The sequence below is a fragment of the Vidua chalybeata genome, chromosome 10 (genome assembly GCF_026979565.1).
Source record: "Vidua chalybeata isolate OUT-0048 chromosome 10, bVidCha1 merged haplotype, whole genome shotgun sequence".
Classification (NCBI taxonomy): Eukaryota; Metazoa; Chordata; class Aves; order Passeriformes; family Viduidae; genus Vidua; species Vidua chalybeata.
Window position 1 is genome coordinate 1,722,946 of NC_071539.1, and position 12,190 is coordinate 1,735,135.

The following is a 12,190-nucleotide window of genomic DNA, read 5'->3' on the forward strand; positions in this document are numbered from 1 at the left end:
TCCGGCACCTCAGCCTGGAGCAGGACAGCCACAGGGAGCCCCTGAGGAGGCTGATCCTGTTCCAACAGCAACCCCAGAGCAGCATCTCCAGTAGAGTCAGAGATGCTGAGGGACAGATAAGAAACCTCCCCTGCTGCTGTGGGGTTGATGCCTTCATGTGGAGTCTTTTCCCTTTCCCCTCCTTTCCCCTCCTTTCCTTTCCTTTCCTTTCCTTTCCTTTCCTTTCCTTTCCTTTCCTTTCCTTTCCTTTCCTTTCCTTTCCTTTCCTTTCCTTTCCTTTCCTTTCCTTTCCTTTCCTTTCCTTTCCTTTCCTTTCCTTTCCTTTCCTTTCCTTTCCTTTCCTTTCCTTTCCTTTCCTTTCCTTTCCTTTCCTTTCCTTTCCTTTCCTTTCCTTTCCTTTCCTTTCCTTTCCTTTCCTTTCCTTCCTTTCCTTTCCTTTCCTTTCCTTTCCTTTCCTTTCCTTTCCTTTCCTTTCCTTTCCTTTCCTTTCCTTTCCTTTCCTTTCCTTTTCCTTTCCTTTCCTTTCCTTCCTTTCCTTTCCTTTCCTTTCCTTTCCTTTCCTTTCCTTTCCTTTCCTTTCCTTTCCTTTCCTTTCCTTTCCTTTCCTTTCCTTTCCTTTCCTTTCCTTTCCTTTCCTTTCCTTTCCTTTCCTTTCCTTTCCTTTCCTTTCCTTTCCTTTCCTTTCCTTTCCTTTCCTTTCCTTTCCTTTCCTTTCCTTCCTTTCCTTTCCTTTCCTTTCCTTTCCTTTCCTTTCCTTTCCTTTCCTTTCCTTCCTTCCCTTCCCTTCCCTTCCCTTCCCTTCCCTTCCCTTCCCTTCCCTTCCCTTCCCTTCCCTTCCCTTCCTTCCCTTCCCTTCCCTTCCCTTCCCTTCCCTTCCCTTCCCTTCCCTTCCCTTCCCTTCCCTTCCCTTCCTTTCCCTTTTCCCTTTTCCCTTTTCCCTTTTCCCTTTTCCCTTTTCCCTTTTCCCTTTTCCCTTTTCCCTTTTCCCTTTTCCCTTTTCCCTTTTTTTTTTTCCTTTTCCCTTTTTTTTTTTTTTTTTCCTTTTCCCTCTCCTTTCCTTTTCCCCTTTCCTCCCTCTCTTTTCCTGCATGTATCCAACATTCCTTTTTGGATACAACACCACAGCCCCGAGTGTTTCCCTCCGGTTTAACCTTTCCACACCTTCTGATCTGCTGGGCTCCTCTTTCCCTGTCAAGCCAAGGAGACCTAGCTGGGAATCACTCTGATTCTTAAAGATAATCCCGTGGCTTAAGATAAAAAATAAATCCACGCCTTTCACAGCTTCTGTAGGAAAAAAAAAAAAAAAAAAAAGCACAAAAAGAGGTCAAACTTTGCTGTGGCTTCTTTGCTTCCGCAGAGCAAGCAGAGCTCGTCCTACTCGGACAGAGACACGACGGAGGAGGAGTCGGAGTCCCTGGATGACATGGATTTCCTCAGCAGGCAGAAGAAGCTCCAGGCTGAAGCCAAGATGGCCTTGGCGATGGCAAAGCCCATGGCCAAGATGCAGGTGGAGGTGGAGAAGCAGAACAGGAAGAAGTCGCCGGTGGCAGATCTCGTAAGCGGGGCCGGGGGTGAGCCCAGCCCTGGACACCCACAGCTCTGGCTCGCAGGGGTGGGAGAGGTGGAGAAGGGGCTGGAAGGAGAAGTGGGAGCAGGGAATGAGGTGCTGGAGGTTGGTGCTGCCTTGAGGCTGCTCATGCTCCCAGCTGGAGCCTGCTCATCCCGTCTGGAGCGCTCCTGCACCGGCCCAGGGCTGTCACCACCACCCGCAGCCCCAAATCCATCAGATATTCCTGCTCTGCTGGGAGCCAATTCCATCAGGTATTCCTGCTCCTGCTCCACTGGGAGCTAAATCCATTAGATATTCCTGCTCCATTGGGAGCCAATTCCATCAGATATTCCTGCTCCACTGGGAGCTGATTCCATCAAATATTCCTGCTCCTGCTCCACTGGGAGCCGATTCCATCAGATATTCCTGCTCTGCTGGGAGCCAATTCCATGAGATATTCCTGCTCCTGCTCCACTGGGAGCCAAATCCATCAGATATTCCTGCTCCTGCTCCACTGGGAGCTGATTCCATCAGATATTCCTGCTCCTGCTCCACTGGGAGCTGATTCCATCAAATATTCCTGCTCTTGCTTCACTGGGAGCCAAATCCATCAGATATTCCTGCTCCTGCTCCACTGTGAGCCAATTCCATCAAATATTCCTGCTCCTGCTCCACTGTGAGCCACTTCCATCAGGTATTCCTGCTCCTGCCCCACTGGGAGCCTTAGGCCCCGTTTTGTCTTGGTGGCTGGACTCCATTTGGTGGAGTCGTTGTTTGTGAGGGGGGCCGTACAAAACGGGGGGGACAAGCTGCTCAGAACTAGAAATAATGGGAAGAAAGCAGCAAAATGTTGTTAGGAAGTGGTAAAATATCGGAAGAAAGCGGTAAAATATTGAACATTTCCCTCCAGCTGCCACATATGCCTCACATAAGTGAGTGCCTGATGAAGAGGAGTTTGAAACCCGCTGACCTGAGGGACATGACCATCGGGCAGCTCCAGGTGATAGTCAACGACCTGCACTCCCAGATCGAGAGTAAGTGCTAATTGCTTAATTATTCTGGGCTCTGCCTCCTTCCACTAGGAACAGTTCTCTGGGATACGCTCCCCGTGGGAAGGGCTGTCCAGCCCGGCCCAGCCGGGGCTCCCCATCGCCGCGGGGATTCCCAGAATGTGGATTTTGGGGGACAATCCCCAGGACACCCCAAACTCCTCCGTTTGTCCCCTGGCTCAGGCTTGAACGAGGAGCTGGTGCAGCTGCTGCTGATCCGGGACGAGCTGCACACGGAGCAGGATGCCATGCTGGTGGACATCGAGGACCTCACCAGGTCAGCAGGGATTGCTCCCCCTCGCAGCTCCCGCGTCACCTTCAGGGGCTTCTCCTCCAGCAGGGTTTTGGGATTCAGGCTTTGCCCATCCTGGGTTGTGGGAAGGAATTGTTCCCCGCCGTGGATTTTGCAGGATGACCCCTGGATCCCTGGAAGTGTCCAAGGCCAGGCTGGACAGGGATCTGTCTTTGCCATCAGGAGGGCTGGGCAAGGGGGGAGAGCTTTGGAATCACTTCAATATTAATATTTAATTTTAATTTTAAATTTAAACTTTAATTTAATATATAATTTAATATTTTGTATATTTATAATACAAATTTGAATATGAATATAAAATAATGTAAATGTTAGAAATATTTATAATATAATAATCTATAACGTCATATAATGTAATTATAACATCATATAATGTAATCTATAACATCATATAATATAATTTATAATATATAAAATAATAAAAACTTTAAGAAATATATATTTTATAACATTGCATATTGTAATAATATAATATATATTTAGTGATATTTTATAGTATAATAATATATATAATAGATACATATTTTATACATTATATTATAATATCTATAATTACATACACTATATTATATATAATATAATGTATTTTATATTATATATAATATAATGTAATGTAATGTAATATAATGTAATATAATATAATATAATATAATATAATATAATATAATATAATGTAATGTAATATAATGTAATGTAATATAATATAATATAATATTATATTATATAATATAATATAATATAATATAATGTAATATAATATAGTATGATATAATGTAATATAATATAGTATGATATAATATAATATAATATAATATAATATAATTAATATAATATAATATAATGTAATGTAATAATTATATATTAGAGGTTATATAATATAAACTAATAATAGTGATAATAATAATGATGGTAATAATAATAATAATGGTAATAATAGTAATAATAATAATAATAATAGAAGATAAAAGAAAAAGCTCTGCAGGATATGGGCAGGTTCCCTCAAGGGCTCCATCCCCTGGCAAGGCTCAGCAGGCATTTCTGTTTGGGATCATTGGGGGCGGGCTTCAGGAATATCAAATGCCCCCAAATATTCGGAATATTTCATTCAGCAATGCAAAGACTGGGGATGGAAGGGCAGGGAAAGAAGAGGCCCTGGCTAGTGCCACACAGCAGGAGTGGGATTCCAAACGGGAGCACTGGAGCTTGGGGAGGAGATGGAGGTCAGGTGGGGAGGCTGGGGATGCAGATCAGCGTTCGGGCCGGCTGCCTCGGCACGTCCTGGCCTTTGCTTCCCCCTGCGGCCCCTGGCACTGGCAGCAATGGCAATTCTGGGAATGCTGGGGCCACTGGCTGTGCCCTTGTGTTGCCTGGGCGGGTTTTGAGCTTACCCCCCTCTGTGGTTTGGGGGTGAAGGCGCTGGCCATCCCTGTGGCAAGGGAGGGGGAAATCCCAGGAGCCCCAAACCAAACCCCGTGGGGCTCCCCTCCCTCCACCCGCGCTCCTGCCAGCAGCAGATCCAGGAATTCTCGGTGCTTTGTTGTAGATGTTGGCGAGCCCAATGGGAAGAATGATGATGTCTGACTCCATTTCAGAAGGCTGAATGATTGCTTTATTATAATTATGTTATAATACATTAATATGCTATACAAAAGAGGATACTAAATATTGCATGCTACTTTCTCTAACTCTCATATCTAACTAACTCACAACTCGTGCCCCTGTTCTCCAGAGCCCAGATTGGCTCTCAGGCTCAAACAATCCACCATGATCCAACCAAGTGATCACCCCAGGTAAACAATTCTCCAAACACATTCCACAAGAGAAAAACAAAGAGCAGAAATAGAAATTGTTTTCTCTTTCATTCCTCCCTGTGCACCTCAATAAAAAATCCTGAGAGAGAGAGAGAAATGTGCTTGCCACAGTGGTTTTCCCTGGGAAAACACCATTCCCAGCTGGCTGCTTTTCCAGCTTTTCCTTGGGAACCAGGGAATAACAGCCCCTTGCTGTCCCCAGGCACGCCGAGAGCCAGCAGAAGCACCTGGCAGAGAAGATGCCAGCCAAGTGAATCCCTCCTCCTGCCTCTGTCCTGCCCAGGGAATTCCCAGTGTTGCTCCATTGACCATGTCCCAAGCTTTCTGTCTGGTGATTGGCCTCTGCTTCTTAATTTATTTTAATTTTTTTACTCGTGCCACTAAATATCAGGCATTTTAATAATAATAATAATAATAATAATATTATTATTACAGAAACAAAGAGAATTGTACAGTACTTATAACATTATAAATCATGGGCGAGAAGAGAGGGTAGCTTAACTTTATTTTTGGTCGTTTTAGAGATTTTTTTATTTTATTTTATTTTTTATTTTTTTTGGGTTGGATGATATTTTACCGTTGACTACTTTTTTATTCCTCACTGTAGTTTTGAAATAAAAGAACCTGTTCTTGACGGTGCTATACAAGCCAACAAAAAAATCCATGCCTGCCTCGTGGTGACGTCGTAGCTTTCAGTAATCTGTACATTTTACTCAGTTCTCAGCATTTTGGGGAATGTTGGCTACCTGACATTCATTTTTAGGTGTGCTGTTAACACTCGGTGGGGTGCAGAGAGTTGGAAGTTTTCTGTATAAAGCTGTAAAATAAAAATTACCACCATTGTTTCCTATGACACGTCTGTTTGTTGCCAAGGGGGTGGGTTTGCTAATGTCTAAAACCCTTTTTTTTTTTTTTTTTTTTTTTTTTTTTGCCTTGCTGATGACATGAAACTGAGAGAGGGGTTTTGTAGATTTATTTATTTGTAAATTCCTAATTCTCTTTCACATGGATTCTTCTGTTAACACTGAATTTGTGATGGTTGGAAGCAGCAGAGACACACCCCAGGTGGGTTTTTTTTATATTTTATTGTCTGGGCCGAACACTTAAATGAAATTTTAGAAATAAAAAGAATAATCTGTGCTTAAAAACGGGCAGCAAATTAAAAGGATTAAATCTGGAATTCCTCACTCTGCCTGTAGGAGAGGCTGACTGTAGGAGAGGGGGCACTGGGACAAAATAAATTTGTCTCCATCCCTCTTTTATTGGATTTAAAGCTGGAAGGACCCGGCCAGCCCTTCCTAAGTCCCAGCCTGGTGCTCCCAGCAGCTTTTTACCTTTTAATTCTCATTTCCTTGGGGGCAAATCCATCCCAGGCAAGGCTCTGCCTGATGACTTATTCAGGCTGTTTGCAAAAGGCCTCAGCTGCATTAAAATTTCATCCCCTGCCAGGAAATGGCTTTTATTAAAGCACTTTTTTTCTTGTAGAAAATGACTTTTTCCCCCCCACCTTTTTTTTTTTCTTTTTTTTTCAGAAAGGGCAGGGTTGGAAGAAGCCCTCGGAGGGGTTTGGGGGCTGGGATGGGGGTTGGTTTAATTTAGGGAGCAGGGATGGATTAATTTAATAATAATTTAGCAATTGGATGGATTAGGACCCCTCACCTGCAGCCCAGGGAAAAAAAAACAAAAAAACAAAAAAAAACAAAAAAAAAAAAAAAAAAAAAAAAAAAAAACCCGCCCAAAACTCTTTTCTTCCTTATTTTTAAATCCATGCAGAAAATGTAAAGAAATATTGGGGTGTTGGTTTCCCTGCAGCTCTTGGGTGGCTGCCTGCACATGGGGGGAGCTGCTGGGTTTAAATGCTCCCTCTAAAGGTTGAATTTTCCCTCGAAACCCCCAAATTTGCAGTGTCTGAGCCCAGAAGCTCTCCATGGATGCATTGCCTGCATGGGAAGCAGCTCTGGCTCTCAGGGAGGAGCTGCCTCCTGCTGCATTCAAAGCATGAAAAACCCCAAATACACAAAGTTTGCTCTCAGCTTTAAGGGGAAAAAAATACAAAAAAAAAAAAAAAATTACAAAAAATAAATTTAAAAAAAAAAAAATCAAGAAAGCCCCAAGGTGCTCCTGGGGAATCCCTCAGCCCCCCTGGCACCCTCCAGCTCTGGAGCAGTGGGATGAGGCAGCTGGAAAGGCTGGAATTCCATCCCCTGCTGAGTGCCTTGGACTTGCTGGACAGAATTTGTTGTCCCCCCCCTGCTTTTTGGGATTGATCAAATGGGATCAAACCGGCTAAAATCTGCTTTTCCTGTCCCTTGCTGGGATCAGCCCTTCCCTCTTCCCTCACATCAGCTCCTTCCCAGTGGGGAAATGTTGTTTAAAGTCTCTTTTTGGCTGTGGAGGAGAAAAAAAAAAGAAAGGATGGATGGATGGAGAAGGATTTATCCCAGCGCTGCTTTTCCCCTCCTGTCCTGGGGGATTTGGGTTTTTCCAGGAGAAAATCCTGCTCTGGCTCTCCTCGGCTCTGAGGGGTGCTGTGGGTGGTGGCAGTGCTGGAATTGATGGATTAAAGGATATTTCTGAAAGACAAGGATCTGGTGTGGTTTCTGAGCAGGGTTTTGGTTTTGGGTTTTGTTCCTGGCTCTTGGTCCCACTTGGAGCCTCCTGTACCCTCCTGGGTGGGTTTTGGATCCCCCAAAAAAAGCAGAAACCCTCTCCCCCAGGATGCCAGGCTGGGAATTGTTCTCCAGCTGGTCTCAAACCACAACATCCCTTAATATTTTAAGTCTCACCGGTGCCTGAAGAGCCTGAAATGCTGCATTAAATATAAAATAACCCCCAAATCCTCCTCCTGCCCGAGCCAAGGTGCTGCTGATGGGAATTCCACCACCCTTGGGAACTGGGATGAGCTATGAGCCAGCTGCTTCCTGGCAGGGAAGCCCTGTGGTTTGGGTCCCCCTTTTTTGGGGGATTTTCTGCCCTTTTTTTAGGCTCCTCCTCTCCAGCAGCTCTGGGTGTGCTGAGCAGCGTCTCCCCGGACGCGGAGGCAGCACCGTGGGGTGGGAGCACGGAAAAGAAGGGAAGTGGTGGCTGTTCCAGCCCTGGAAGTGCCCAAGGCCAGGCTGGACAGGGCTTGGCACAGAGGAAGGTGTCCCTGCCACGGCACGGGTGGAACGAGAGGATTTCCCACCCAACCCAAACCATCCCCTGGTCCCATCAGCGCCCCACTCTTCCTTTTCACCCTCCAAACGAGAAGCACTAATTAATGAGAAGCACTAACGAACCTGTGATAACGAGGGCAGGCTGAGATGGGACGCTGGGGTGGGGGATGCCCCCCAGCCCCTCCAGGCCATCCCTGCTGCCTCACACCCTGCCAGGGAGGCTGCACGGCTCCCAAATTTTCCCTTTCCCAAGCAAAGGCTCCCTCCAGGCCGGGGGGCGGGGGGGTCCCTGGGCTGGAGCTGACGTCCCTGACGCTTCCCCGCATATCCCACGCCTCTCCCCAGCCAGTTTCTCTTCCCTCTTCCCAGAAACCAAAGGAAAGCCTCGAGTGCGGGGTTCTCTTCCTCCTCTGCTGCTCCAGGGGTGAGCAGGACATCTGTGCGCCCACAGCACAGGGAATTTTCCAATTCAGATGGGATCAAACCGGCTAAAATCTGCTTTTCCTGTCCCTTGCTGGGATCAGCCCTTCCCTCTTCCCTCACATCAGCTCCTTCCCAGTGGGGAAATGTTGTTTAAAGTCTCTTTTTTGGCTGCGGAGGAGAAAAAAAAAGAAAGGATGGATGGATGGATGGATGGATGGATGGATGGATGGATGGATGGATGGATGGATGGATGGATGGATGGAGAAGGATTTATCCCGATTTTTGGTGGTGCCACAGGTTCTGAGCCATGCCAGCCCGTCCTGCTCCGTGGATTTCAGTGTTTGATGCCAGGCTGGGGCTGCTGATGGAGAAATTGGAGGGCTGGGAGCAGAGCCCGGGTGCAGCTGGGCACAGCCTCCCAAGGGAAGCATTTCTGGGGAAGAAAATCACCTTAAGTGGAGAGTGAAGCATCCTCATCCACCTGAAAAATGGGAATTGCAGTTCCACGTGGATCTCTGGGGCTGCTCCAGGCAGCTCAGCCCAGCCCAGCCCAGCCCAGCCCAGCCCAGCCCAGCCCAGCCCAGCTCAGCCCAGCCCAGCTCAGCCCAGCCCAGCCCAGCCCAGCCCAGCCCAGCCCAGCTCAGCCCAGCCCAGCCCAGCTCAGCTCAGCCCAGCCCAGCCCAGCCCAGCCCAGCCCAGCCCAGCTCAGCTCTCCTCTGCTTCCAGGCAGGGCTGTGGGAGAAGGAATTTTCCCAGGTGGAGCTGGGGAATCCCAAAACCCCCCCCTGGCACCCTCCAGCTCTGGAGCAGTGGGATGAGGCAGCTGGAAAGGCTGGAATTCCATCCCCTTGCTGGACAGAATTTGTTGTCCCCCCCCTCACCCAGCGCTGGTTCTCCCCTCCTGTCCTGGGGGATTTGGGTTTTTCCAGGAGAAAATCCTGCTCTGGCTCTCCTCGGCTCCGTGTTCCGCCACGGACACCCCCAGAGACCAATTTGGGAAAATCCCACTGGATGCTGAGGGAATTCTGCTGGAACGAGCAAGGGTCAGAGCTGGAACGTGGCTCTGCAGCTCCCAAACCACACGGAGAGGATTTCTGGGAGTGGGGAAGGGATCCCCGCTGGTCACTGAGAATTCCAGGCTTTCTGTGCTGACAGACTCTGACCCCCAGGAGAGCACAGCACTGACCTGAGGCCGTGGAGAAGCTCCCAAAATGGAATGCTAACACGAAAATTGTGTAGCTAATTAAAAGTGTGCAATATCACAAAGTAGAAAACGTTTAAAGCATTAGAATATAATAATAATATATATAACAAAATAAAAGTTTTAAACCAGAAACTAGTCCTTCTTCTTTACCTTCTTCTTCTTCAGAAGTTTGAGTAGTATTTTGTAATTAAACAGAAAAGCTGCACTGTGGACTTTAAGTGATTAGTTATTAAGTTAAAAATAAAAATAGTTTAAGTATCATTTCTTAATTAGATAGTTTAACCTTAAAAATCCTTATAACAAAAGGTTGTTAACCATTTGTACCTCGTTAGTGAAGAACTGCAGAACTCACCGGCTAGAAGACTGTAACATAAATAAAAATAATAAACACCTAAATCTAAACACAATCACCTACCTCCAACCCAAATCATCATGACAGAAAAAAAATCTTAAAGATAGAAAATTTTTAAACATAGAAAAAAATTTTGATTGAAAATTAAGATTGATTTTTTTTTTTCTCATTCTTAAAGATAGGAAAAAAAACCCCAAACCCAACAGTCCATCACTGTGTCCAAATCCTCCCCCTGCAGGGAAGGGAAGGGAAGGGAAGGGAAGGGAAGGGAAGGGAAGGGAAGGGAAGGGAAGGGAAGGGAAGGGAAGGGAAGGGAAGGGAAGGGAAGGGAAGGGAAGGGAAGGGAAGGGAAGGGAAGGGAAGGGAAGGGAAGGGAAGGGAAGGGAAGGGAAGGGAAGGGAAGGGAAGGGAAGGGAAGGGAAGGGAAGGGAAGGGAAGGGAAGGGAAGGGAAGGGAAGGGAAGGGAAGGGAAGGAGCCCCTGTGTCCATGGCTATTGTAAATGCAGGTGAACCTGGTGGGAAGAGCTGATGTCTGACTCCAGCTCAGAAGGCTGAATGATTTCTTTATTATAACTGTGCTATAATACATTAATACATTATTTAAAGGAGATACTAAAGCTACAAACCTACTTTTTCTAACTCCCAAATCTAACTCACCCACAACTCGTGACCCTCTCTGAGAGTCCAGCCACAGGTGGGTTGGATTGGATTGGATTGGGTTGGGTTGGATTGGGTTGGATTGGGTTGGATTGGATTGGATTGGGTTGGATTGGTTGGATTGGGTTGGGTTGGATTGGGTTGGATTGGGTTGGGTTGGGTTGGATTGGATTGGACTCAAACAATCCTCACCAGAATCCAACCAAGCAATCACCCCAGGTAAACAATTCTCCAAGCACATTCCACATGAGAAAAACAGGGAGCAGAAATAGAAATTGTTTTCTCTTTCTTTCCTCTGTGCTCCTCTATGAAAAATCCTGAGAGAGAGAAGGAAATGTGCCTGCCACACATGGCCAGGGAGAATTTTGGGGCTGGGAGTTGGCCCCAGGGCTGGGCAATCATTCCTGGGCTGCTCCGAGCAGCTCAGCCCCCCCTGGGAATGGTTTGGGTTTCCCACAGAGCCCCACAGCTGGATGGGAGGCACCTCTGGACGTGGCAAAGCCAGGCTGGGGTTTCTTTCTGCTGAATGTTTCAGTTTGGGCCATTTCTGCTTTCTTTCTGTCCACAGCTGGGGAAACGCCCCCGAGCCCTGCAGCTCCCAGTGCTCACGGGATTTTGAGCGAGACCTTTTCGTTTTCTGCAGCATTTGCATAAAAGGCAGCGTTTGGTTTTGCCACGAGGGCTCTGCCGGCTCCCCCGGGGGCAGCAGCAGCCCCTGGAAGGAGAGGGAGCCCTGGATGCCACCCACATCCTGGCATGTGGGAAATCAGGGTGCTCCCGTGCCCTCTGTGGGAGCCACTCACCCAGGGCTGCCCCTCCCCAGCTCCAGGAATCACCCCAGAATCATGGGATCACCCCAGAATCATGGAATGGTTTGGGTTGGAAGGGAAATCTCACCTCCTCCCCATGGCAGGGACATCTCCCACTGTCCCAGTGCCCAGCCTGGCCTTGGGCACTGCCAGGGATGCAGGGGCAGCCAGAGCTGCTCTGGGAATTCCATCCCAGCCCCTCCTCACCCTCCCAGGGAAATCCCATCCCAAATTCCCAGCTGTCCCTGCCCTCCGGCAGTGGGAATCCATTCCCCCTGTGGCTTCCCCACTCCCTGTTTTGGGACTAAAGGTCCCACCCTCCCCACAGAGCTCTGGCAGCTCTGACCTGCTTTGGGTCAGCTCCTCCCTTCCCTAAGTGCAATAATTCCCTTTTTCTCCTCACCAAGGCACAGCAGAACCACAACATTTGGCCCTGCAGGGTGAATTCTTGCCAGGAGAGTGCCCAGCCTGCGGGAGCAGCAGTGAAATCCTGGGCACAGCATCCCTGGGGGGGTCACTCCTGCCACAGCCTGGGACTGGAGCCCAGGGAATTCTGTGCTCCTGGGTCACCCCAGAGCTCCCAGGTGGCCCCAAGCTCTGCAGGCTCTGAGCTCTGCATCTCCTGGGCTTCCCCAGCTGCTGGCCTGGCTCAGCGTGGAGAATTCCATCATTAGTGGCATTTGGGAGGTGATGGTACATCAAAGAAATGCTGGGAAAAAAAAATAAAAATCTCCCTGATCAGCTCCTGCTCATCCAAGACCAGATTTCTTTCTTTTCTCCACCTGCAAAGCCGGAGTGAGGCCAAGGGGCAAACCCAGAGCCAGCAAGGACAAAATTCCTGCTTTTCCCCATCCCTGCTTCCCTGCTG

At 47.7% G+C, this 12,190-nt stretch overlaps 1 protein-coding gene across 1 annotated transcript in view; it reads left to right on the top strand.

Annotated features, from left to right (window-relative positions):
- Window positions 1-5,572, top strand: part of SCHIP1 (schwannomin interacting protein 1) — a 93,258-nt gene extending 87,686 nt beyond the window's left edge. The window contains exons 8-11 of the mRNA XM_053951450.1: window positions 1,358-1,555; window positions 2,460-2,583; window positions 2,782-2,875; window positions 4,925-5,572. Coding sequence (XP_053807425.1) covers window positions 1,358-1,555; window positions 2,460-2,583; window positions 2,782-2,875; window positions 4,925-4,976 — 468 coding nt within the window. The 3' untranslated portion in view covers window positions 4,977-5,572. The remainder of the gene's footprint in view (window positions 1-1,357; window positions 1,556-2,459; window positions 2,584-2,781; window positions 2,876-4,924) is intronic.
- Window positions 5,573-12,190: the final 6,618 nt, after the last annotated feature.